Raw genomic sequence first — 27,851 nt, 5'->3', positions numbered from 1 at the left:
AAAAATAATAAAGTAAAACCCTGGAGTTCAGTCCCACATGCTCTGACAGAAAACGGAGGCTAAGTGAACTCATTCCACCTTGGAAACCCCATGCCTCTAGCCAGCCACACAGCCTACCCAAATTAAACAGTAATTATCAAGGTTAAGAAAAGGCCTTGTCAGGACAGGTTTGTCCCAGGCTTAGCTCAGCCTTGACCCCTGCGGCCTCACCTCCTGCCTCAGATGTCTATAAATGCCCAGCCTGTCCACGCCAGCCAGTCCTCAACACCTGAACCATGTTGGGAATTACAGTCCTCGCTGCCGTCCTGGCCTGCGGTAAGCTCGGGAGTGGGGACCGGCTGCCTCCGGCTGGCTGTACGATCAAGCTGGCCTTGGGGGTGTCCTCTGCTCCCCCAAAAAAGGCACTTCTGGGGTCCTGTGTGGATTGGCCCACTGAGTATCTGTGTGTCGGTTAAGCCTCTTCCAGATTGGCAAGTCCTGGAGAAGGAGGGATGGAGAGCTTCCTCCAGGCTGTGAGGCTTAGACAGGAGACCTTGAGCAAGGCCCACAGTAGGTGCTTTACTCTGGGTTCACCCCAGGGAGCCACGGGGCCTGTGTTTCCCATCCGTGTCCCCCACCCCCACCCCAGAGGACTCTTTGCTCTCCCATTTTGGTGACATTCTCCCAGATCACAAACTGAGGGTATGTGTGACTGGGTTTGGTTTGGATTTGACAAGTGAAAGCTCTTGATTAAGAATCCTAAGGACTTAGCTGGGTGGGCAGTGGTGGCGCATGCCTTTAATCCTAGCACTTGGGAGGCAGAGACAGGTGGATTTCTGAGTTCGAGGCCAGCCTGGTCTACAGAGTGAGTTCCAGGACAGTCAGGGCTATACAGAGAAACCCTTTGGGGGGGGGGATCCTACCTCCCCATTCAAAGGTGGGGCTCGGAGGTCCAGTGACACTCAGCACTCTGCCAGAGGACCACATGCTGCCCAACAGCCAGAACGCCAGCTCCACCAGCCTCACCTCGGAGCACACGCTCTTAACCCCTCCCCACGACATCTGAGACATGACAGTGTGGGGCCGTGTATGGTCCCCACTGAGCACCCTGCTGTCACACACTCTATGACGGCCTTAGTCCTTCGTGGGCACCAGTTGCTGCCTGTACCTCTCACTTTTCCTTCCGTGTGGCTCTCTGAGTGTGTCATATGGCTTAGTTCTCAGGAGACTCCCAGACTCAGGTCATTCTTCCCACATCACACACACACACACAAAGGGAAACTGAGGCCCACAGAGCCAAGTGGATTCTCCTGAGTCACCAAGTAAAATATGAACCACCAAACTGGAGTTTTCCCATCTCCCCCTACCTGGAGGGCTAGCCTGCTCACCCAGAGGGCTAGCCTGCTCACCTGTACTCTCTTCTCTCTAGCTTCCAGCTGTGGGACCTCCACCTTCCCACCTAACCTGTCAGCCAGGGTGGTGGGAGGAGAGGATGCCGACCCCAACAGCTGGCCTTGGCAGGTAAGCCTTCCAGGAGGCAGGTGCAGGGGTCGGAGGGGCAGAGCTGGGCCTCCTGGAGGGCTGACGTGTGGTCCTTCTGCAGGTCTCTCTTCAGTACCTCAGGGATGACACATGGAGGCACACCTGCGGGGGCAGTCTCATCACCACCAGCCACGTCCTCACTGCCGCTCACTGCATCAAGTGAGTGTGTGTGTGTGGGGGGGGGGGTGACGCCCTGAGAGCCAGCAGTCCAGGCCCTGGCCTCTGTTAGCTTGAGTGTGTGTGTGTGTGTGTGTGTGTGTGTGTGTGTGTGTGAGAGAGAGAGAGAGAGAGACGCCCTGAGAGCCAGCAGTCCAGGCCCTGGGCTCTGTTAGCTGTTCTCCTCAGCTAACTGGTTTGTTCGTTTATTCAGTTGGAAATCTTTCTCGTGCACCTACTGTGTGTTGAGAAATGGCAAAGAAGATGAAAGCTAGCCGCTGGGGGCTATTCTGGTGGAAGGCGGGGCAGTGTGTGAACGAGAGTTGGATATGTAACTTGTCAAAGCGAGGCAGCGTGTGAACGAGTTGGATGTGTAACTTGTCAAACAAAAATGTGGCTGGGAGAAGGGGGAGGGCACAAAGTGGCTCTGGTTCAAGTTAAAAGAAGACAGCCCAGAACTGGGAGGGAGGGAGGAGAGAGGGGGAGGGAGAGGGGGAAGGAGGGGAGGGGACAAGAGGGGGAAGGAGGAAGGGAGGGGAAGAAAGGGAGGGGTGTGGTGAGGGAGGGAGGTGGAAGGAGAGAGTGGGAGGTAAGGGAGGGGACAGGAGGGGGGAGAGGGGGAGGGGGAGAGAGGAAGGGAGGGGGAGAAAATGAGGGAGGGGTGAGGGTGAGGGGACAGGAGGGGGAGGGAGGGGGAGGAGGGAGGAAGGGAGGGGGGGAAGGGAGGAAAGGGTAAGGGGAAGAAGGGGAGGAGGAGGGGAGGGGGACAGGAGGGGAGGGAGGAGGGAGGGAGAGAAAAGGAGGGGTGTGAGAAGGAGGAAGAGAAGGGGGAGAGAGGAATTAAAATAGTAAAATAAGGGAGCTGGGGGTATAGCTTAGTTGATGGAGGTCCTTCTTAGCATGCACAGAGCCCTGGGTATGTGTACACACACACACACACACACACACACACCCTGGTGCCACATAAAAACGGGTGTGCTAATACGCACCTGTAACCCCATCCCTTGAGAAGTCTAGGGAGGGAGGTCAGAGGTTGAAGGCTATCCTTGGCTATGCATTTGAGGCTAGCCTGGGCTAAAAAGAAGAAAGAAGGAAAGAGGCAGGGTAAAGAGGGAAGGAGGGAAGGAGGAAGGGAGGGAGAAAAAAAGAAAGAGAGAGAGAGACAGGAAGAAAAACAAATGGATCTGAGCAAAGACGCAAAAGGAAGGTCGCTCACTGATCTGTGGGAATCCAGGATCAGCCTGAAGGGGGAGCCTCTGAGAACTGAGGCGGCCTCCTACTGGGAGCAGAGCACAAGGACCAGTGGGGGCAATGGGTGGGGATGGGGAAGTCGGGGCATATATGCAAGGACCACAGTTTGACCGCAAAGAGACAGAGCTGTGGGAAGGACTTCAGGGTGCGGGTTAGCACTTCAACAGTAGGGAAGACAAGGTATGATGGCGCCCGCCCACCAGCCTGCCCACCATCTCAGGGCCGGAGGCGCTTGTACTAGGGAGAACAGAGCCAAGCAGGTGTCCGTCTGGTGCCTATGGCCATGTGGAAGCCAGAATCAACCACGGGCAGCTTGGCTTCCCCTAGTCTGCCAGTCTAGAGCAGCAAGGCCACGCCCTGACTCTAATCACTGGCTCCAAGCTGTACAGGGGCGATAGGAACAGACTTCCTCTTTCCCACAAAGCCCAGCTGTCACAAGAGGACCAGGTCTCTAAAGTTGTCGGTTCCCTGTTGGCCCTGCCTGAGGCCGTCTTTCCTTCCCACTTCTAGCAAAAGCTTCACCTACCGTGTGGCCCTGGGGAAGTATAATCTGACGGTGGAGGATGAGGAAGGCTCCGTGTACGCTGAGGTGGACACCATCTATGTCCATGAGAAGTGGAACCCTCTCTTTCTGTGGTGAGTGCCAGCCCCGGGGCAGCATGGGAAGAGGGTCCCCAAGACGGAGCCACAGAGTCTGGCCCCTAGCACTTGGCATGCTCAGCTCACAGGAATACAGGATGGCACCCACTCAGTCCTTCACACTGACTAAGGATATGGGTTAAGTACACAGGTATCTCTATCCCCACCCCACCCCCACCACCACACCTTCCAGAATTCACCCAGCCAGAGGTTGAGCCAGGAGTCACCTCTACAGAGTGCTGAGCGCACGCCCAGATTGCAACAGGCACGTGAGATGCCATCCTTCCTCTAAGTCACACGACAGGCCCAGCCAGGGAGCTAAGGCTGAGAGAAGTTAAGAGATCGAGTCCATGTGGAGCTTGGTGGCACACGACTTTAATCCCTGCAGAGGCCGGAGGATCTCGGTAAGCTCAAAGCCAGCAGTTTGGTCTGCACGAGTTCCAGGACAGTCAGAGCTGTGTAAAGAGACTGTCTCAAAACAAACAATACAACACAACACAACACAACATAATACAACGTAATACAATACAACAGCCAAATGGTAGTGGTGGTGCACACCTTCAAGCCCAGCACTTGGGAGGCAGAGGCAAGTGAATCTGAGTTCAAGGCCAGCCTGGTCTATAGAATGAGCCCCAGGACACGGCCAAGACTACACAGAAAAAAACCCTGTCTCGAAAAACCAAAGCTGGGCTGGAGAGATGGCTCAGTGGTTAAGAGCACTGACTGCTCTTCCAAAGGTCCTGAGTTCAAATCCCAGCAACCACACGGTGGCTCACAACCATCTGTAATGAGATCTGATGCCTTCTTCTGGTGTGTCTGAAGACAGCTACAGTGTACTTACATATAATAAATCAATAAATCTTTTAAAAGAAAAACAAAGCTAAAGAAGAGGCAGAGAGGCAGAGACTGAGAGACTGAGAGACAGAGACAGAAACACAGAAACAGAGACAGAGAGACAGAGGCAGAAAGACAGAGACAGAAATGTGATCCAAGTCATACAGCCCTTGTTGTGCATGCCTGCCAGGGTCACTAATTTTCTCTCTGGCAACAGCGAGTAGTTAACTGATCCTGTCCATGCCTTTGTCGTCACATCAGACCGGCTGTAGCCCCTTTCCAGGGGGTTAGAACCTGCAGATTTCACTCTGTTGAGCTGTCATGAGGAAGAAGCCACATCTTAGGGGCCAGGTGCACCGACTGAAGGTCACTTAGGACTGGAAAGGTGGCCGCATGCCTGAGAGCACTTGTTGGGTGCCTGAGGGTTTCTGCAGCCGTGGGAAACGCCATGCCAAAAGCAACTTGGCAAGACAAGGATTTATCTTTTGTTTTTATTTTTCAAAATCTGCCTCTGCTTCCAGAGTGCTGGCATTAAAGGTGTATGCCGCCACTACCTGGCTAGGTTTGATTTATCTTAGACTTCCAACCCATCACTGAGGGAACTGGAGTCAGAGTTCACGCAGGGCAGGAACCTGGAGGCAGGAGCAATGTGGCTCACTGGGGTGCTTCCCATGGCTTGCTCAGCCTGCTTTCTTATAGAACCCAGGACCACCAGGCCAGGGATGGCTCCACCCACGATGGGCTGGGCCCTCCAGCATCCATCATCACTCAAGGAAACGGCCCACAGCCTGGCCTGCAGGCCAGTCCTGAGAAAGTGTGTTCTCAGTTATGATGCCTTCTTCCCAGATGACCCTAACTTGTGTCAAAAGGACATAAAATTAAACAGCACACTGCAAGCCTGAGGTCCTGAGTTCAAATCCCCAGCACTCACATGAGAAGCTGTGTGGTGACCCCAGTGTTGTGGGAGGTGGAGACTGAAGAATCTCTAGGGACTGCTGGCTGCCAGCCTCACTCTGGAGAAAGAAGCTGTCCAGGGAATAAGCTGGTGAGGGATAGACCAGGTGACCCGATGTCTTCTGGCCTTTGCACATATGCACGGGTACGTGTATACACACACACACACACACACACACACACATATACACACACAAATATATGCACATACACACAAATATACACACATACACTCACATATACATACATACACACACATACACACATATATACACACACATATACACAAATACACATACATACACACAAATATACACGTATACACACACATATACGCACATACACACATATATACACACATACACACAAATATACATACACATACACACATATGTACACATACATACACAAATACACACACATACACACATATATACACACATACACACAAATATACACACACATATACACACATACTCACACATACACACATGCACACACATATACACACACATACACACAAATATACATATACACATACACACATATACACACTCATACATATACAAACATATACACATGAACACACATACACACAAATATATATACATATACACATACACATAAATATACACTCACATGCTCACACATACACACACGCACACACATATACACACATACACACACATGTACACATACACACGTGTGCACACACACACATACACATGAGCATTTGTCCTCCAGAGTCCCCCCAGCTTTGTCACCCAGCTGCCAGCAGATCCCCGGCACCGCAGCTGCACACCCAGCTCTGCCTTCTGCCCACTTCGCATTCCAGGAACGACATTGCCCTCATCAAGCTGGCCGAGCCCGTGGAGCTGAGCGACACCATCCAGGTGGCCTGCATCCCAGAGCCAGGATCCTTGCTGCCTCAGGACTATCCCTGCTATGTCACTGGCTGGGGTCGCCTCTGGAGTGAGTAACAGCCTGCCCTGGGAAATCCACGGGGCTTCCTGGAGGAGGTGCCCCTGTCGCTGAACATGTCTCCCACGTTCCCCCTCTGGCCTGATGTTTTCCTAAACTGTTGTGATGGTAACAACTAGTATTTATTATTTGGCCCAGACCATGTGACAGCTGACTCACGGATTAAATAGGCTAGAACTCATTATCGGGGGTTAGAACAGGAATTGCCAAAGCCATATAAATAAGCTAGAAAACAAAAGGCAGGCCTGGGATCCAGAACTTGGAAGGCAGAAGCTGGAGAATCGGGAGTTCAAGGTTATTAAACAGGGGAGTTTGAGGCCAACCTGGGCTACATGAGAACCTGTATCAAAATAATAAACTAACACTGTCCCCTTAAGGGTAGGAGGCTAGATCTCATGGCAGACAGATGCCCAAGAAGGTGCCAGCTGAACCAGATGGTTGAATGGGAATTAGAACTATTGAGACTTGGAGATAGCAAAGGTTAGCTCTTAGGACCTCCTCAGGGAGGAAAGCCTTCAGAAATGGCCCCTGAAGCCAGGCGGTGGTGGCACATACCTGTAACCCCAGCACTTGGGAGGCAGAAGCAGGTGGATTTCTGAGTTCAAGGCCAGTCTGGTCTACAGAGTGAGTTCCAGGACAGCCAGGGCTACACAGAGAAACCCTGTCTCAAAAAACCAAAAAAAAAAAAAGAAAGAAAGAAAAAAAAAGGAAAGAAAGAAAGAAAGAAATGGTCCCTGAAGATGGAGTGAGGGAAAGCCCCAAGATCCCAGCCAAAACAGAAGGGTCACAGGTCAGCCTGCCTCAGTAGAGAGTGTATCAGAGACCAGGCTGGGCAACACAGAGAGGCCCTATCACAAAATAAAAAGTTAAAAAAGAGGCTAGGGACAGCGTTTGGTGGCAGGTGCTTGCCTAGCACTCTCCGAGGCCTGGGTTTGATCCTTAGCACAGCAAAACAGAAAGGGGAAGAAAAATTAAGACTCCAAACTAAAGGCACATAGTCCCCAAGGGACTGTGACCCAAAGACTTGAGCCATCCCGGTGTAGGGCGCACCCATGGTTCCCACTCCCGGTCTCCCGCTGGCTGAAGGCCAGAGTTAGGGCTGAGCGGAGGGCCCAGGCTAACTCCCCGCATGGCTGCTCTCTCTCCCCTCCTGCACCCCCACCAGCCGATGGTCCTATTGCTGACGTGCTCCAGCAGGGCCTGCAGCCCATCGTGAGCCACGCCACGTGCTCCAGGTTGGACTGGTGGTTCATCAAGGTCCGGAAGACAATGGTGTGCGCTGGGGGTGATGGTGTCACCTCTGCCTGTAACGTGAGTGTCCTGACCCCATACCACAGGGGCAGCAGGGAGGGGGGCAGAGCAGGGTTAGGGTGGCACAAACCACATCCCTCCCTCCAAGAAGCCAGGCCCTCCAGCCCACCCCTCTGTGATCACTCTCCAGGGGAGAGGCAGGAGGGTGGACAAGAGTGTCTCAGGTACAAATCCCAATGCCAGCAATTGGGCAGACTGCTGAAATTCTCTATAAAGTGCCAGCTTAAAGGGTAAAGGCCCTTTCTCCCAAGCCTGGCGACCTGAGTTTGGTCTCCAGAACCCCCTCCTGGTGGAAAGAAGAGGATCAGCTCCCACAGTCATCCTGTGATCTCCACACATGCACTGTCGCACGTATGCACGCACACGTGGGTGCCTGTGTGTGCACACACATACACAGGATGAAAAATGAAAAAAAAAAATCCTGGGACTAGGGCTGGAGAGATAATTCAGTTGGTAGAGTTTGCCTTGCAAGCATGAGGAGCTGAATTCAATCCCCAGAACCCACATTGCGAAAATGCCTAGCACAGTGGTGCTTCTGAACCCCAATGCTAGGGAGGCAGAGACCAGAGAATTCCTGGGACTCCCTGGCCAGTGCATCTAGCCCAGTTGGCCAGCTCGAGGCCAGAGAGTGTGCCTTCTGCCTCCACATACATGCAAATACAACTGCATGCACACTGGCACAAATACCTGAACATATACACACATACATACACACACACACACACACACACACACACACACATGCCTTCATCCTTACGCACATACACACATATCTTCATCCACACGAACACATGCACACATATCTTCGCTCTCACAAACACACACACATTCATGCACACATGTATGTACAGATCCACACATCAAAAATGAAGCCATAGGAACCGCTTTACAGAACCACCGTGAACATGTCTAGCATCACAAAGTGGCTTTCTTTGTGTTCCATACATGCTGTCGGAGGAGACAGGGACTTAGAACCACACAAAACATCCGGAACGACGTCCATTCTGAAGCACACCAGCATCGCTTCTTTCCCAGGCCTCTTTAGGGTTCCCAGCCTCCTTGACTCCTTAGCAGCACACGGCACTGTACACAGTCCCCGAACAGTCAGGGAACCTGAGGCTGAGTAGGCTGGCATCATCCCAGATCACAGCAAACCAAGAGCTAGCTGACAGACACCTCAGGACCTCACCGGATGAGGCCCCGGGCAGCCCCTGCAGTTTCCCTGTCAGAATCCTCACAGCTAGCCCGAGGCCTGCACAGGAAGTATGGAGTCGGAGGACCCAGCTCGCATCCCCCCCCCGTCACCCCCCCCCCGTGCCCCCTGTCTCCCGCCCCCCCCCCCCAGCACAGCAGCCGGAGCCAGCCTCTGGGGGTGGATGGGAGCTGAGGACTACTGTCCCACTGCAGGGAGACTCTGGCGGCCCGCTGAACTGCCAAGCAGAAGACGGCTCGTGGCAGGTACACGGCATCGTGAGCTTCGGGTCCAGTAAAGGCTGCAACGTGCTCAAGAAGCCGGTGGTCTTCACCCGTGTGTCTGCCTATAATGACTGGATCGATGAGGTGGGTGTCCCCTGCGGCCGTCCCGGGGTCCCTGTCCCCACCTCCTTCACTGGCACCTCTCCAATGTGTTCACTGGTCACTTAGGCCCACATTCAAGTTCACTCTTGCAGTCACTGGCTGAGTCGTTCTTGGAGCAGGCCTTGAGTGGGGACCGGGGGAGGGGGTGGGGGCCCAGCTCACAGAGGGGGCACATGGGTGGCCACATCAAGGCTTAAGGGCCTGGGGGACAGAGGCAGGAGGTATAGGATGTATTCTGAGTCCACAGGCACCGCCCACTTCAGAGCTGGGACACCCCAGAGCCTGTGGGCAGACACCAGGCCCGGCCATAAGCCTCCTGGGAACCCATCACCCTGCAGAGAACCTGGTGCCGCCCCAGAGGGAGCGTGTCCCAGGGTCACTCACGCTGGCTTCTCCTTCTCCAGAAAATACAACTGTGAAGAGACTGACGGCTCCAGAAGTCTCCGCAGAACCCAACAGAAATAAAGCTCCTTCCATGAATGCCTGAGTATATTCATTTATGTCTTCTGGGGGTCCCTGGTCTCCAAACACTAGAGACAGAACCTCTAGGCCAGGCTGTGGAGACTTTTAAGGAAGGTGCCATCATCATCATCATCATCATCATTATTATTATTATTATTAATATCAATTATTAAATATAAGAATAGCATATTTATATAATTATATTAACAGTGTTATTAAAATAATTAATAACTAGTTAATATGATAATTAATTAAAACAATAAAATGTAATTTATTTATAATTAATATGACAATAATTAATACAAGAATTTAAAATTAAAAATTTATAACAAAATAAATAATAATTTTATTAAGTAATACAATTAATAATAATATTAATAATGAAGAGGCAAGCAGGTAGCATAAGGGGGCAGAATTAAGGTCTAGGACCTCCAGCTGCAGACAGAGGCCAGGGAACCCTCAAGGCCAGATTCGTTCAGCTCAGCTCAGAGACCACACTGCAGGAAGACACCCACATCTCAGAGACAGCCAATAATTATTAAGGATGAGGACCCAGCAGGTGTCCTTCCCCACCCTGTCCCCGCCCCCTGCCACTCATCCCCGTTCCTCAGTTGTCACCCCACACACTACAGCCTCCACAGCAGCTGTTGGCCAGAGGTGTCCGGTTGAAGAATTTAATGGATCCTGACCCAGGGTGGCCCAGAAGAGGAGACCCAGTCCCACTCAGAGGCTTGAGGAAAGCCATGGTTTCCACAGTCACAGGAAAGGCCTTCGTTGTGAGAGATGGGTAGGGAAACTGAGGCTCAGAGAGAGGAAGGACTGAGCTAAGCCTCAGGGACAGCCAACAGGCAAGGGCCACAGTGGACTAGGAACAGGCGTGGTCTCCTAAGGCCAACAAGGAGGCAGGTGAGGTTCAAGATCTAAATGTCCGGGGTTTGGGGACAGATGCCCCCCAGGGGGTGTGCATCCCCTAACCAGAGGGGCCACTAGCCCGGAACACTCCTGAAAGTGTGGCCATTTGTCTTAGGTTCCTAAAGACACACAACCCAAACAAGTTTTCCGGGAAAGGTGTGCTCGGCTTATGCTTGTCAAAGGTAGGAAAGGCAGGAGCTCACGCAGGGCAGGAGCTCACGCGGGGCAGGAGCTCACGCAGGGCAGGAGCTCACGCGGGGCAGGAGCTCACGCGGGGCAGGAGCTCACGCGGGGCAGGAACCGGGAGGCAGGAGCTCACGCGGGGCAGGAGCTCACGCGGGGCAGGAACGGGGAGGCAGGAGCCGATGCAGAGGCCGTTCGTGGAGGGTGCTGCTTGCTCCCCATGGCTTGCTCAGCCGGTTTGCTTTATTTTCTTTTCTTTTTAAATTTTTTATATTTTGGTTTTTTGAGACAGGGTTTCTCTATGTAGCCCTGGCTGTCCTGGAACTTACTCTGTAGACCAGGCTGGCCTTGAACTCAGAAATCCGCCTGCCTCTGCCTTCCAAGTGCTGGATCAGCCTGTTTTCCTGTAGAGTACAGGACCACCAGCCCAGGGATGGCACCACCTACAATAGGCTGGGCCCTCCCCAACAATCCCTAGTGAAGAGAATACCCTACAGGCTTGCCTACAACCCAGTCTTTTTTTTTTTTAAGATTTATTTATTATTATATGTAAGTACGCTGTAGCTGTCTTCAGACACCCCAGAAGAGGGAGTCAGATCTCATTACGGATGGTTGTGAGCCACCATGTGGTTGCTGGGATTTGAACTCAGGACTTTCGGAAGGGCAATCAGTGCTCTTAACCACTGAGCCATCTCTGCAGACCCACAACCCAGTCTTACAGAGGCAATTTTCTGAATTCTCGATTTTCTAATTGAGGTTTCCTCCTCTCTGATGACTACGCCTGCGTCGAGCTGGCATCAACTAGCCACACGACTGAACCCTGGTGTGTCAAACACATAACTGTTAAGCCGCATTTCTTTCTTGTTCGTCCCCAAAAGCACACATTAATATGAACATCATAATATAAAATATTCTAAATTTTAAAAAGTCCCACCGTCTTTACAAATTCAAACACTTTAAAATTCGGTCTATTTTTAAAAATCCAAAGTCTCTTTTAAATCCTAGAATCTCTTTTAAAATTCAGTCTTTCAACTGCAGGCTCCCATAACATCAAAAATAAATAAATAAACAAACAAACAAACAAATAAATAAATATTTTTTTAACTTCAGAAGGAAGAACCCGGGGAGAATGGATGGGAGAGGTGGGTTCTGGGGGGGAGGGACTGGAAAGGAGATGACATTTATAATGTAAATACATAAGATGTCCAATAAAAAAGAAAAAGAAAATGAAAAATCTGGGGAAAAAAAAGAAGAAGAAGAAGAAGGAAGATCCAGGGTATCGTCACAATAAGATCAAAGCAAAATCAAAGTCCACTTGTAAATAACTCGGATCCAGTGTCTGGGATCCACTCAGCATCTTCTGGGCTCCTCCAAAGAGCTCGGGTCACTTCTCCAGCTCCGCCCTCTGTGACACACACACAGCTTGTGTTCCAGGCTCTGGCTGGCTCGACTCCACGGCTGCTGCTGTCCCTGTCCCATGGTACTGGCATCTCTGATACGCTGGGGTCTTCTGCTGTAACTAAGCTGTCCTTTCTCCTATAGTCTCTCCCAGACTCTCTTAAGGGACTCTAACACAGCCACTCAGCTGTTCTCCATGACCCCTTCGAGACCAGCATCGCTGGGTGACTCTTATGCTACCAAGTTGGACTGCCATTGTGGGGTACAACCTTGGCCATGTCTGGAACACATCTTCTGTGTGGTGGCTCTCAAGAAACACTTTCCTGAGATTTTTTTACCTCAACAATCTTGGTCTTTTCTCTTTTTTTGGATTTGGTTTTTCCAAGACAGGGTTTCTCTGTGTAGCCCTGGCTGTCCTGGAACTCACTCTGTAGACCAGGCTGGCCTTGAACTCAGAGATCCGCCTGCCTCTGCCTCCCAGAGTGTTGGGATTACAGGCATGAGCCACCACTGCCCAGCAGGTGGTCTTTTCTTAATCGCCACTAATTTCTCAGCTTCAGCCAACCAGCAAAGCAAAATTACCATTGAGTAATTCATCTATCTTGTTAATCACGGCTGATTCTTCAGCCCCAGCCAACCAGACCCACAGAATCTTAATTCAAAACAGCAAATGGCCTCCATAGAGCCTTTAATCTTCCTTCTGAAACGTCACGAGCCCGGCACCCATTGATTGCTTCTGCGTTCTCATCTTCCAAGCTCTCACAGAACTTCCCACTGAGATCTCAACACTCAATGGCTATTCCAGCCCGGCATTCCAAAGTCCTTCCACAATCCTCCTCAGAACATGGTCGGGTCTGTCCCAGCAATACCCCACGATGATGCTACCAGCTTGTCTTAGGTAGCGTTTCTGTTGCTGTGAGGAAACACCATGATCAGAATACAAAATGGCGAGGGAAAAAGGGTCCATTTGGTTTACATTTCCACCTCACAGTTCATCAGCAAAGGAAGCCAGGGCAGGAACCTGGATGCAGGAGCTGATGCAGAGGCCGTGGAGGGTGCTGCTTACAAGGTCTGGGTTAAACGAACCACGGACCCTGAAAAGTTCCCATCATGGTCCCCAGAACCTATGAGTGTGCAACTTCCCTGAGCGAAGTTTTGATTTGATTTGAGATTTTCAGATTTGAGTCTTGAGATGTGTTTAAGTTTTAGCATCCTTTGACCTGGTGGAAACAGCTTACTGGGAAAAGGGCTACTACTCTCTGGTTTCAGAGCTTCGTGGCAGAAGGTCACGGTTGGGTGTAAGGCTATCGATGTAACCCTTCAGCCCCACCTTTGCCCACTAGAAGACCAGTAGCCAGGTTAAATTTCCTCTCCCCTTATGAGGTCCTGTCCAGTAGCATCTGGAATTCCTCCTTATGCAAATGAGGCATCCCCAGCACCCTGGTCCTGGCCAATGATGTTCACTCACTTTGAAAGCCCCTACCTACCCTATAACAGTTTAAGTAGCTTTTGTTCCCCCATTAGATGAACTGTCTCACTGAAGTCTGCTCTTGCCGTGCTCACAGCCCCTGTGATCTCTTCTGCCCCTGGCTGTCCTGCTCTGCCTTGCCTATCAGGACCACTGTGAGCAGGGAGGCGGAGCCTGAATATCAACCGGGCAGCAGATACCATGGGGATGTGAAGCAGAGGGAACAGAACCAGGAAGGGAATTTAAAAAAAAAAATGCAACCTAAGGACATCCCCCAAGACCTACTTACTCCAGCCAGGCTCCGCCCCCCAGTTCCTACCTCTTCCTAATTACTCATTGAAATTTTGAATCCATAGATAAATGAAACTGTGGATAAGGCCAGAGTCCTCCTGCCAAACTCTTTCCAGAAAGGTCACAGACACACCCGAAGATGTGCTTTCATCATTTCTTAGGTGACTCTCAATCTAGTCAAGTTGATAGTCACAACTGACCGTAGCAGTCTGAGATACTGGGCTGGGCCTATTGTAATCAGCAGAGTCCCCAGAAGGAGGAGACAAGAAAGTCACATGAGAGATACAAAGATGAAGGAGGACACTCTCCCAGGGGTCAGGGTCAGGGTCAGGGTCAGGGTCAGGGTCAGGGAGACAGAACAGGGAAGAGGGCCCATGAGAAGAGAGGCAGTCACCAGGGGCTGAAAAGGATTCTCCTGGTGCTTACAGAGGAAGCCAGCCCTGCTGACACTGTGGCGTTGCCCTGTAGGACAAACTGAACTCCTTGTCTCCAGAACTGTGAGATGAGAAATTGACAAGGCGTGCCTGTTACCATAGCCAAAGCAACCCATCACTCCTGTCAGAAGAACCCTGTGGGGCTCAGGGATAAAGGGGGGTTGTGAAGGATTCCCTGGGACCAGTGGGATGAGAGCAGTATTAGAGGGCTTGGTCTGAGAGACCACAAACTGGGGGTTGGAAGGGAGGGGAACTGGAACTCAGGCTTTAACTATCCCTCCTCCCTTGTGTGTGTGTGTGTGTGTGTGTGTGTGAGAGAGAGAGAGAGAGAGAGAGAGAGAGAGAGAGAGAGAGAGAGAGAGAGAGAGAGACTAGCTCTGGCTTTCCTGGATCTCACTATAACCAAACTGGCCTTGAACTCACAGAGATCTGCCTTCCTCTGTCTGCCTTTGCTTCTCAGGGGTTAAAGGTGTGCACTACCATGCCGGGCTTTGTCCCCTGTTTTCTTTGTGGTGTTGATGAGAGAAATAGATCTCACCTCCAAGGAATAGAATGCACGGTTTATTCTGGAACCAAATTTGTGTGACCGTGACCCAGGAATGCAGAGTCCAGTCTCCTCAAATACCATGCTCCAACGAGGTAGCAATTTTATGATCCTTTTTTTAGTAACATAACAAAGAAAGCCACAAATGAAGATACTACTCAAATACGTTGGCGGTGACATCGGGTAGGCAGGTTATAAGACAGGAGGACTCCGCCACAGGGCTCTTGGGGCTATCCCAGACAACCCTTTGGTTTTGGTGGAAAATCAGGGTTTTGTTACGTTAATGCATTTCAAACTGGTTTTACTCATTTGTCAGGATGTCAGGTCTGGGTAGCAGCAGGGTATTTGTTTAGACAGAGCTGGAGCTAGGAATGATATTTAGTGGGCTGAAGACTGCGCAAGAGAAACTTAATTAGGCTCTGGGCCTACGTCATTCTCCACATCACTGCAGACCCAACCAGTCAGCCAGACACAGCTTCTTTCTAGGAATTCGCACTGGGTTGAGGGCTTCCTGGCTGTGACTTCAGAGAGCCCAGCACCCATGGTGCTGCACTGCTGAACAGTAGCAATTACTCTGACTCACCCCATACCAGCTTTTCTCGGCCACTGAGAACCCTGGCCGCTATCCCTGCTAGAAGAGAATCTTGGGTTCTGAGAGACTTAATCCCATCCCCCTCCCCCTGAGACCACACAGACAGGAGCAGGGCACCTCAATTTAAAGTGTTGTATATGTGTATACATTTTTGTATATCTGTGAGTGTGTGCATGCTTATGTGTCTGTATGATCCGTGTGCTAAGTATATTTGTCTCTGTGTGTATGCATGGTTGTACTTAGATGGGTGTGTGGCTGTGTTTATGTGGTTATGTGTGTGTATATATACACACTCCACAGCTGTGCCCTAGATCACCACATTATTCCAATAGGATCCTAAAGTCACTCGGACCCCTTCACTTACGGAAGTGTTCTAGTAGTCAGGGGCGGGGGTGGGGGAAGTTAGGGGGATGTAGGTGGCCGGAAACAGCAGGAGACCCAGAGAGAGATGTTGGGAAAAGAATTGCTGCTCCCTGTAGAGCAAGAGAAGAGTTTGGGGCCACCCTCAGCTACATAACAGTTAGAGGCCTACCTGAGACCTGCCATCTCCAAAGATAGATAGATAGATAGATAGATAGATAGATAGATAGATAGATAGATAGATAGATAGATAAGGTAGGCAGGCAGGCAGGCAGACAGACAGACAGACAGATGATGGATAGGTAGATAGACAGACACAGGCAGAGAGACAGACAAACAGACATAGAGTCCACAGAGAAATAGCAATCATTGGGAGGCTGAGGCAGTTCTGGGCTACAGAGCGAGACTTTTGTCAAAAAGGAAGACAAAGAATGAACACCTCCCAAGAGCTAGGACAACAGGTGTGTGCTCTACGTAACCACTGGATCCTCGGTTACAGTATGATTTTTAAAAATAGTTATTGTGGGGCTAGAGAGATGGCTCAGTGGTTAAGAGCACTGACTGTTCTTCCAGAGGTCCTGAGTTCAATTCCCAGCAACCACATGGTGGGCTCACAGCCACCTGTAAGGGGATCCCTTTTCTGGTGTGTCTGAAGCCAGCGACAGTGTACTCATATACATAAAATAAACAAATCTTTAAAATAATAATTATTGTGTGTGTTCAGCATGAGGGAGTGCATACATGCCACATGCAAAAGCCAGAGGACACTTTTTACAGCAAGTGCTTTACACACTGAGACTTTTGAGGCTAACCTTAGCTACATGAGACCCTGCCTCACACAAATGCACACACAAATGCACACACACACACACACACATATGAGTATATATACGCACACATAACCACATAAACACAGCCACACACCCAACTAAGTACAACCATGCATACACACAGTAACAAATACACTTAGCACACAGATCATACAGACACATAAGCATGCACACACTCACAGATATACACAAATGTATACAGATATACTTTCAAACACATATATAATTAAGTACACTCATACTTTCTAATACACACTAATATGTATTCATACATAGACACACACATGGACATGTTATGCACATATATGTGCATATATACTCAAACACATTTAAATATACAGAAGTACAGATACACAAATACAGACAGACATGCATGAACATATACATGTATATAGGCAGACATATATATAAACACAAACACACATGAACCCTCATATGCCCATGCACACATATACACATACATACCTGTATGCATATATGCATACATATGCATGCATACACACAGAAAAACAAACACACACTTAAACTCATACATATGTCAATGTATATATATATATATATATATATATATATACTCACTCATATACAGAGATAGACATCCATATACATATATACACTCATACATGCACACGTACTGATACACATACACATGTACATACACAAAGACACATTTAAACACATATAGACAGGAACATATATAAAGAGAGATACATCCATACACATATACATACACCTAAACACAAACACATATATATACAGACATGCATACACACATGTACACACACGCGTGCACACACACACACACACACACACTGTTAACACAGCTCCCCTTCTGAGAATCCAGAGTCTCCGCCAGAGTCACGGTCAACAACATTGGCTTTGAGACTGTCTGTAATTCAGGTAATATGGCACACACCCTAGTGCCAGGCCAATATTTCACCTGAGATGATGTACTGCAGATGCTGAACCTGGAGACCAGAGGTCCTTGTGGGAGCTCTAACTTCCAACTTTCCAATCTGATCCAGCTGCTGGTTCCAGCCACAAGGCTAGGCCGGAAGTCCCCTCCCCCAGCCAGCCCACACGGACATGACGGACATGCCACATGCAGTGCTGAGCCCAGGCGCCACAGCAGGTGGCTGGCTTCTCAGAGGAAATGCCCCGAGTCATGAGAAGCTTCCATCTGCAGCTCTGCTCCACCTGCGGGAGCCCAAGGTCACACAAGCCCAGTTTAGAACTCGCTAGATAGGCACGCTATCCAAAAGTGCCGGAGATGGGTGGTGGGGTTTGTTGGGATGGCAGTGGCTCCCCGCTGTTCCCTCTCAGCCCAGAAGCCTTGATTGGATTCACATGCGGCCCAGCCTTAGACCCGGGAATGCAGAGTGGACAAAGCCTCCCTGCCAAGATGCATGCCGCAGTCTCCACCAGTCCCTGCACTACATCCCCACCAGACTCTGAGGGGAGGGGGGGGAGTCTAGTGAGGTCACATGACAAGAGGCAAGCCAAATCAGCTTATTGGGAAGAATTGCCTTAAGTTCTGAAATGATCTGAGGCTACAACCACAAAATGGAAAGGAAACCGCAGAGGGGTGGCTTGTTCCCCCAGGGTACATATAGTAATGGGGACAGTCATCTTTGGTTGTTGAAACTGGGATGGGAATCTAAGGGGTGGAACCAAGGATGCTTTGAAGGCCCCTATGTTAAGACACCAAGCATCACTCAGAGTAAAACAACTGGTGGGGAGGGCATGGAGCTCAGTTAGTAGAGCGCTTGCCCATCGAGCATGAAAGGATGATTTCTAGGCTGGAGAGGTGGCTCAGCGGTTAAGAGCACTGGCTGCTCTTCCGACGGTCCTGAGTTCAAATCCCAGCAACCACATGGTGGCTCACAACCATCTGTCATGAGATCTGATGCCCTCTTCTGGTGTGTCTGAAGATAACTACAATGTATATATATATATAATAAATATATATAATAAATAATATATTAATATATTAATATAATATATAATAATTATGTATAAATATATAATAAATAATTCTTTTTTAAAAAAAAAGAAAGGAAGAGTTCTGGCTGGAAAGATGGCTTAGAGGTTATGGATAGGGGGCTGGAGACAGAGTTCAGGAATGGGGTGCCTACCCAGCATGTGCAGGTCCCCAGGTTCAATTTAAGAGACAGAGAACCAAAGACTGAGACCGAGAATATGTTTCCTTCCATTTTGTAAACAGACAACCCTCAGGCGGAGAGCCTGCCTGCTTTGCCCAAGGTCACACAGCAAGGTCATGGCAAGTGCCAAACCGCTATTTTTCCGGTGACTTCATCTAGAGAAAACTTATTTTGATCTCAAAGCCAACACCCCGAGAAGAGTGCCACCTGTACCTTGACTTTTAAGGGAAAACTGACATTGACACCTTCAAAATGGCTGCTTTTGTGATCCTTGTGACCGTAAACAAAGGTTCTACCTATTCCGGGCCTGTTAGGGGTTAAGCTAGAACAAGAATACTCTCTGACTTCGAGCTCAATAGGATCCCGAACCCCAACACCCCTTATCTTTCTTTTTGAGACTCCTGCCCTGAGCTTCCCATCTTCACAGCAGTCCAGAACGGTACCCGAATTCCTTCCTTCCTTCCTTCCATCCTTCCTTCTATCCTTCCTTCCTTCCATCCTTCCTTCCATCCTTCCTTCCCTCCTTCCTTCCTTCCATCCTTCCTTCCTTCCATCCTTCCTTCCTTCCTTCCATCCTTCCTTCCTTCCATCCTTCCTTCCATCCTTCCTTCCATCCTTCCTTCCTTCCATCCTTCCTTCCATCCTTCCTTCCCTCCATCCTTCCTTCCATCCTTCCTTCCATCCTTCCTTCCTTCCTTTCTTCCTTCCTCCCTTCCATCCTTCCTTCCTTCCTTCCATCCTTTCTTTCTTCCTTCCTTCCTTCCATCTTTCCTTCCATCCTTCCTTCCTTCCTTCCCTCCATCCTTCCTTCCATCCTTCCTTCCATCCTTCCTTCCTTCCATCCTTCCTTCCTTCCTTCCATCCTTCCTTCCTTCCTTCCATCCTTTCTTCCTTCCTTCCTTCCTTCCATCCTTCCTTCCTTCCATCCTTCCTTCCATCCTTCCTTCCATCCTTCCTTCCCTCCATCCTTCCTTCCTTCCCTCCATTCTTCCTTCCATCCTTCCTTCCTTTCTTCCTTCCTTCCTTCCATCCTTTCTTCCTTCCTTCCTTCCATCCTTCCATCCTTCCATCCTTCCTTCCTTCCATCCTTTCTTCCTTCCTTCCTTCCATCCTTCCTTCCTTCCTTCCATCCTTCCTTCCTTCCTTCCTTCCTTCTCTCCCTCTTTCCTCCCTCCTTTCTCTTTTTGAGGTAGTGTCTCATGTAGCCCAGGCTGAATTTACTGCACAGCTGAAGAAGATCAGCATAGCCTCCTACCTCCACCTTCAAGAGCCCTGGGATCACAGGCCTGTGCCACTGGGACCTGAGATTCCAACCCTGGGCTTCGTTGGGTTAGTGTAAGCCTCCACTGGCTGAGCTGCCCCTCCAGCCCCTAGCTTGCACGGATCCCATGCATTAGCAGTTAGCACTGAGTCACCAATGTCAATGCCTTAAGGAAAGAAACAGAAGCACTTCCCCTAGGAGTCACTTATCCAAGAGTGAGTCGAGATTTGAATTCTCTATTTCATGGTCTCTGTCCCATCTGTCTACTGTGTGCATCTGAACCTGTGCCTGCCCAGAGGCTGTCTTGTGAATCTGTCTGTCCCCGTGTCTGCATCTGTCTGTGTGTGAGACTGTCTCTTCTGTGTGTTCTGTGCCTGTGTGACTGTGTCTTGGGTAACTGTCCCTCACAAGGGGTTTTACTGAACAACAGAGAAAGTGTCACACAGAGGATGGAATGGGGTATGTTGCTGAAATCTTTAACTCAGTTTTATAGTGAGTTAAGTCACTGGATCCAACTTATCCCAACTGACCAAGACAACATCAACCAGCATACATAAATGTATGCTTCTAACCTTTATGGTAGATTTAGGAAGTTGCTTCTCTCCTCTCCTCCCCTCCCCTCCCCTCCCCTCCCCTCCCCTCTCCTCTCCCCTTCCTTGTTTGTTTGAGGCAGGATTTCTCTGTGTAGCCCTGGCTGTCCCGAAACCCACTTTGTAGACCAGGCTGGCTTCGAACTGGATACTTCCCAAGCTGGTCTAATGGTTTTTTTTTTTTTTTTGGAAAAAGCAACCCCAAGAACAAACATTACCGTTCTCCCTCCTGTAAGACGCAGCTCAGTCTCTCATGGGGGTCAACATCTACAAGGAAGGCCAGGATGTGGCCCTGAGGCCAGACTTGAGTACCCCACATGGCTGCTCCAGGTGACCTTGGGCCCCCCCAAAGAGCTAGAGGAACTAGAACCAGAGTCCTGAGGGTACTGGCGACTGCTTCACAAACAGAATATCTGGCGTCACAACCAGCTGAGCAAGAACACGAGGCTCTGGTGTGAAGATGGGCACCTCACAGGAGACTGCCTGCCTGGGCCCCTGGCCAGCCAGAGTGGGGAGAAAACCAAGTCCTGTCAATTGTCCTCTGACCATCACATGTTCACCGTGGTGTGCAGGACACCCACACACTAAATAAACAAATATGAAAATAAAAAAATAATAAAATAATTTTTTAAAAAGGAATAAAATCTGCATTTCTTTAGTGGTGGTCATTGTTATTGTTCTTTTGGGGGAGGGGTTGGTGAAACAATCTCATGTAGCCCAGGCTGGCCGGGAGCACTCAATGTAGTCCTGGATGATTTGTTGTTGTTGTTTCTTTTTGTTTTGTTTTTGTTTTTTGAGACAGGCTTTCTCTATGTGGCCCTGGCTGGCCTCGAACTCAGAAATCCTCCTGCCTCTGCCTCCCAAGTGCTGGGATTAAAGGTGTGCACCACCACTGCCCGGCAGCTGTAAATGGTCTTAACTCCTGATCACCCTGCCTCTACCTCCCCACGGCTGGGGTTCCAGGCCGGTGCTGGCAAAGCCAAGCTTCCGTACCTATCTTTGGCATGTTTTCTCAATGTACTTCCAGGGTGACAAAGAAATGGAAAAATAATTTGGACTCCAGACTTTTATTCCACTGGGCTTTGGGAAAATCTCCATCTTGCATACTCCTTCCGCTTCTCTGGCCGATAAGGCCACTCATAAAACAGAAGCTTAGCCAGGGCCAGACCTACAGACGTCCACGGACACACCATGATCAGGACACTGCTGCTATCTGCCTTGGTGGCTGGAGGTAACTTCTGCCTGGTGAAGCTGGGAAGGGGACCCTCCTGCCCTTCCCTGGAGCAGCTAGCTGTCCCTTCTCCGGTCCCTCCATTATAGGACACATGGTGACACACTTCTTGTGTCAGCCTTAGGAGCCTAAGACAAGAGGGTGGCAAATTTAAGGTCAGCTTCAGTAAATCAACAAATTCAAAGCCGGGCGGTGGTGGCGCACGCCTGTAATCCCAGCACTCTGGGAGGCAGAGGCAGGCAGATTTCTGAGTTCCAGGACAGCTTGGTCTACAGAGTGAGTTCCAGGACAGCCAGGGCTATATAGAGAAACCCTGTCTCAGAAAAAAACAAATCAAAAAAAAAAAAAAAAAAAAAAAAAAAACCAAAAAAACAAATTCAAAGGCATCTAGGAAGTAAATAGGTAAAGGACTGGAATCTTGGACCTTGAAGATCATTCCAAAGCAAGGGTTTCCTGTTGGGGTTCAGGTATGCCCACAAATACCGTTCCCAACCAACGCAATCCTCTCTTCACAGCTCTCAGCTGCGGGTTCCCCACTTATGAGGTCGAGCATGACGTGAGCAGGGTAGTTGGAGGTGAAGAGGCCACACCCAACAGCTGGCCCTGGCAGGTGAGTCAGCCACCACCCAACACCACAACACACCGGTGGGTCTTTTGTGGAAGCAAAGATGAGGCCTGGAGGAAACACGGGCTGCAGCACTGGGGCTTCACCAATAGGATACATTCCTACGACCTTGACCAATTTGGGGGTTGAGGGAAAGGTTACTTCTCCAGGAGACTCAAAAAGGGGGGGCCACCACTCTGAGACACACTTGCAATGCCTGGTGATTTAAAGTTAGACGCTTCCTGGCACATATGGTTACCCTGTAAGTCAGTCACCTGTACTATGCAAATATCCATGATTGAAGAGACCTGTCAGAACTGTTTATGCAAATTCTTTGTTGTCATTGTTGAGGATGGTGAGTTGTTTTTTTTTTTTCTTTTTGTTTTTGTTGTTCCGAGACAAAGTTTCTCAGTGTAATCATTCCTGGTTGTCCTGGACTCATTTTGTAGACCAAGCTGGCCTTGAACTCACAGAGATCCACCAGCCGCAGTCTCTGGAGTCCTGGGATTAAAGGTGTGCCACCGTGCCTGGCTTGCAAATGAATTCTTAGTTATACTGTTATCAGTGAAAATAATTGTTTCCTTACGTTGATCTAATCATAGTCATATCAAAACTGAAATTTGACACAGGCAGAAATTGCTAGGTCTTTCATAATAGGGTATATGAACCTTTACAATTGATATATTTACAAATCTCTTGCTGGTGTTACCTTAAATCCCAGCCCTTTGGAAACAGAGGCAGGAAGAAAGATCTCCAGGTTAGAGGCCAACCTGGTTTACAGAGTGAGTTCTAGGACAGCCAGGCTGCACAGAAAAATCCTATCTTAAAACACCAAAAAGGAAAAAACAAAACCTCTCTTTCCTGGCATAATTTGCACTTAGTAATTGCAAAGTTGGCTGTAGAGAAGAACTTTTGTTGTGTTGATTGTTTTGAGACAGGGTCTTGCTATATAGGCCTGTAAGATCCAGACTCAGAAAACCATACCTGCTGGACGGTGGTGGCGCACGCCTGTAATCCCAGCACTCTGGGAAGCAGAGGCAGGCGGATTTCTGAGTTCGAGGCTAGCCTGGTCTACAGAGTGAGTTCCAGGACAGCCAGGGCTGTACAGAGAAACCCTGTCTCAGGGGAAAAAAACAAAAAACAAAAATCCCCCCCCCAAAAAAAAGAAAAGAAAAAAAGAAAAAAAAACCATACCCAACACCAAATATGTTCTATATATTCAACATTTTTTAATTCTTTTTTTAAGATTTATTTATTATATGTAAATACACTGTAGCTGTCTTCAGACACACCAGAAGAGGGTGTCAGATCTCATTACGGATTGTTGTGAGCCACCATGTGGTTGCTGGGATTTGAACTCAGGACCGTCGGAAGAACAGTCAGTGCTCTTAACCGCTGAGCCATCTCACCAGCCCTCAACATTTTTTAAGATTAGTTTTTTGTTGTTGTTTTGGAGGGACAGAGTTGTTCCGCGTAGCTCTGCCTGTCCTGAAACTCTCTGTAGATCAGGGTGGTCTTGAACTCACAGATACCCTTCCTCTACCTCCCAAGTGCCAGGATTAAAGACATGCACCACTACCACCTGACTTATTCTACACTTTTTTTATTTTTTAAGATCAGAAGCATGCATGTTTTAAAATAGCTTTCCTGGGGACTGGAGAGAAAATTCAGCAGTTCAAACACTTGCTGCTCTTCCAGAGAACCTGGATTCTGTTCCCAGGACCCACAAAACAGCTTACAACAATTTAGAACTCCAGTCCCAGGGGATCAGGGCCATGCCTCTGACCTCAGGCACGAGACAAAACACACAGTACACATATATACATGAAGGCAAACACGTATACACATAAAAGCCAGGAAGTTTGTTTATTTACTTACTATTATTTACTTATTTTGATGGGGTCACACTATGTAGCTGTGGCTATTCTGAAACACACAGTATAGACCAAGCTGGCCTCAAACTCAGAGATCCACCTGAGTGTTGTGGGAAATATTAAAAAGAATGGCAAGTTCCCGCTGCTATGCCCTGCTACTCCCAGCCCTGGCGGCCTAGCTGGCCGGTTCTTATCTCATGGAGACTCTCTGGCCTGGAGCTCCTGAAAAGTCTCCACCTAGCTCGATAAGTTCCCAGTGGTGGGTTGCTACCATGCCAAACCTGTGCTTCAAATCCCCCATGGCCTTTGTGGTGCAGCTCAGGAAACCTACGCTTTGCTGCTGTACTTTCTCTCTTGAACACAGATGAGCTGCCATGTGAAGGAAAATACAACACAAACTTAGTTCAGAAACAACAGTAACTCAATCACTGGGCACAGCAACTAAAATCCTAATCTTGTAAGCCTTATTAAATCTAAATCCTCTGGTGGCGAATCCTGACGGATCCGCCATTGAAACTGGGAGACACACATAGCTATATCTTGTCCTCATGCTATCACTGTCCAAAAGGCTCTCTCTCCTCCTCCCCATCCTCTTCCTCTCTCTCCAATCCGGAAGTCCCTCCTATTCTCCCAGGGATTGGCTCCTTTATTCATTAGGGGAATAGTTCACAAGAAGTCACCTGAGTATATGACTCACTCCTTGTCCGCAGCCACTCCCAGCAGAATTAGCATCATCATACAAACAGCACCAGTTCCATCCACAACACTTTCCCCTTTCTGTTCTAATAAAAAACAAAACTGCTGGGCGGTGGTGGTGCACACCTTTAATCCCCGTACTTGGGAGGCAGAGGCAGGTGTATTTCTGAGTTCAAGGCCAGCCTGCTCTACAAAGTGAGTTCCAGAACAGCCAGGGCCACACAGAGAAACCCTGTCTTGAAAAACAAACAAACAAACAAACAAACAAAACAAACAAAACAACAACAACAAAGTTCAGTTGCTTCTTTAAATCCATGAATGGGGAGCTGTTAGGAACAGATTTCTCTCAACAAGCGAATAAGTGACATTAAATGTCACATTCTGTGGCTTTCTGTCATTTTTGAAAAGCAGTCTATATAAAGTAATCTGGACTGTTCTCTGTTAACTACTCTCAGTCATTTCTAATTAAAATAAGGGAAAACACCCTAGCGATAAACTCAGAGCCGTGAATTTGCTATTTGGCCCTTAACTCACAGGCTTATTCATCTCAGGTCAGTTTATAATAACAGCAATAGAAGGACTGGGTCTAAGCCCTGTACTTTAATTTTTAGTATCGATAGAAGAAATTTATACCTATGAAAACCTTGATTTTTGCATCAAAATTAATTCTGTACCAAAATAAGAAATTATGACTGCAACTCAGTAACAATTATAAAGATTTCTACCAAAAGAGATTATGGCTATACAATCAATTCTACCTATTTCCTCCCTGCTCCAATTATGACCATTTCTACATTCCCTAGAAAGGCAACCTTAGCATAACCACGTCTAGCCCCAAAGCCTAGGGAACTGGGATGGCGAGTCTTCACAATTTCAAGCTGAATATGCGCATTGAGATATTTTGAGGGAGGAGAGGGAAAATGGAGGAGTTGGCTGGCCTTAAGAAGGCCACACCAATGATTGTTTTAGTCTCTGATGTCTGTGTCCTGACTGGATCTGGCTGAAAGTCCAAGACATCAGGAGTTCAAGCAGGTCAGTTCAGCATGTCTGATGAGGAGACTCATCAAGGCTGCATGTTCTCTAATAGACAAATCTCAAAACACTGGTTAAGTGCTCCCTATTTTTCTGATAGGGCTCTGAACATTTAGGGCTCTGAATAGTTGTGAAAAAAAGCCCAAAGTTACCCCTTTAAGCTAGGAACAAATCAAGATTCAAGTCTGATTCAGGGGTTAAGCACTGGGAGCCTCCCAGCCCAGAGAGGTAGTGGCAGGGCCACAGAGTAGGACTCTGGTGATGGCTTTAAAGTTTGAGGTCTCTGGATGCTCTAGCTCTCTAACTGTGCTGAAATGCTGATGATAACTTCTAAAAAGTCCTAAAAATTTCCTTGCTCTTTCCAAGGGTAGAAAGCTGTTGGTTTAGGTGATTAACACATGTAGCCTAACAGTGGAGGATTAAGCAATGTGGTCTTTGTTCTATCTCAACAGGAAATGCTGGCCTCTCAATTTCAGTCTGCTAGTTGAAAGTTGCAGGGAGAAAAGGGGACACTTAGAAAATGATTATAGCATTTATTACTAAGTTGTAAAAAGTTTCCTATGAAAGCTATCTAAGGGGAAAAGTGGAAAGATCCTGAGAGGATCTTTCTAAAATAAAAAATTCTTCTAAGTGGGGAAAGGCAAAAAATTCTTGTCTCTCCTACTTCTCATCTCTTTGTCCTCAGTACTTATACATCTTTCACAATACACGATCACGTTACAAAGTTCATCACAAGTTCACACAAAAAAATAAATCATAAATTGAAATAGAAGTTTACAGCAGAGAATGTTTACATGCATCTCCTTTAGGAGTAGTTATCCGGCTAAACATCCATCACCCGTCTCAGCTCCACAGGTTCACTGAAGGTTTAAAAACCATAACTAAGTTATCAGTGAAGTTTTGATAGATAAACCCAATCAATATTTTATCTTCGGTCCTATAATAAATTGTTAGCTCCCTTTTTATGACCTTTAATTCATTGTTTTACAACCTCTTGTAATGTGATCTGTGTAGGAGAAAGTCTGGTTACTATCTAAGAACAATTAACTGGTGACTCTTGGGAGACTGGTAGAGTTCTCATTGCAGTTTTGACTATCAGAAAAGGACCTAATAGCAGTCCCACTATAAAAGAGCTTAATAATCAGAGAAATAATTTTAGGAATTCTTACAGGATCAGCATTAAGTTTTAAGTCATCTATTTGTCTACATAGCATCACTACAAGACAGTACATCTTCGTGGGCCTGCAGAGATCTGCTCCAAAGGGGTGTGCTATTACTTAGTAGTTATTGTATATGTTTAATAATAACAGGGAAAGTATAATAATAGCAGGAATCTTTCCTAAAATGGATCCCTTACAGCCTTGCCCAATAAGGGTGAACCTGTCTCAGATTATATAATAATCCAAAGCAGGCCATCTCAGGATGATCACCTGCTAGTGATTAGCTTGTCCCATCATGGCTCCCGACAGTTAAGTAGGTGCTCAGCTGGTATGTGTGGGAAGCCCTGGGTTTGATCTGAAGCCCCGAATAACATTTTGGACATGGTGGTGCATGAATGTCATCCTGGCGCTCAAGAGATGAAGGCAAGAAGATCGGGAGTTCAGGGTCATCTTTGATTATATAAAGAATTTGAGACCAGCTTGGACTATATGACACATCTCAAAAAAAATTTTTTTCTTTTAACGACAACAGATTTTCAACT

The 27,851-nt window shown here is 48.3% G+C and overlaps 2 protein-coding genes across 2 annotated transcripts in view; both read left to right on the top strand.

Moving 5' to 3' along the window:
- Positions 1-209: 209 nt before the first annotated feature.
- Ctrc (chymotrypsin C) lies at positions 210-9,705 on the top strand. Its single transcript, XM_052177969.1, has 8 exons — positions 210-315; positions 1,409-1,500; positions 1,583-1,680; positions 3,439-3,564; positions 6,191-6,327; positions 7,502-7,647; positions 9,055-9,207; positions 9,630-9,705. The coding sequence occupies exons 1-8, from the start codon at positions 276-278 to the stop codon at positions 9,642-9,644; spliced, it is 807 nt and encodes a 268-aa protein (XP_052033929.1). The 5' UTR covers positions 210-275; the 3' UTR covers positions 9,645-9,705.
- Positions 9,706-21,826: 12,121 nt separating this feature from the next.
- The window catches only part of LOC127681581 (chymotrypsin-like elastase family member 2A), a 16,364-nt gene continuing 10,339 nt past the window's right edge, over positions 21,827-27,851 (top strand). Inside the window, exons 1-2 of the mRNA XM_052177967.1 lie at positions 21,827-21,943; positions 22,459-22,553. Of these exons, the coding sequence (XP_052033927.1) occupies positions 21,904-21,943; positions 22,459-22,553 (135 nt within the window). The 5' untranslated portion in view covers positions 21,827-21,903. The remainder of the gene's footprint in view (positions 21,944-22,458; positions 22,554-27,851) is intronic.

This window comes from Apodemus sylvaticus, chromosome 3, assembly GCF_947179515.1.
Source record: "Apodemus sylvaticus chromosome 3, mApoSyl1.1, whole genome shotgun sequence".
Lineage (NCBI taxonomy): Eukaryota > Metazoa > Chordata > Mammalia > Rodentia > Muridae > Apodemus > Apodemus sylvaticus.
Note: the sequence above shows the minus strand (reverse complement) of the source record. Positions and strands in the feature narration are given on the sequence as shown.

Coding starts and splice junctions, on each gene's coding strand:
- Ctrc (XM_052177969.1), top strand. CDS start 276: ATGTTGGGAATTACAGTCCTCGCTGCCGTCCTGGCCTGCG. Junction 3,565..6,190: donor TGGAACCCTCTCTTTCTGTG/GTGAGTGCCAGC, acceptor TTCGCATTCCAG/GAACGACATTGCCCTCATCA. Junction 7,648..9,054: donor GTGTCACCTCTGCCTGTAAC/GTGAGTGTCCTG, acceptor GTCCCACTGCAG/GGAGACTCTGGCGGCCCGCT.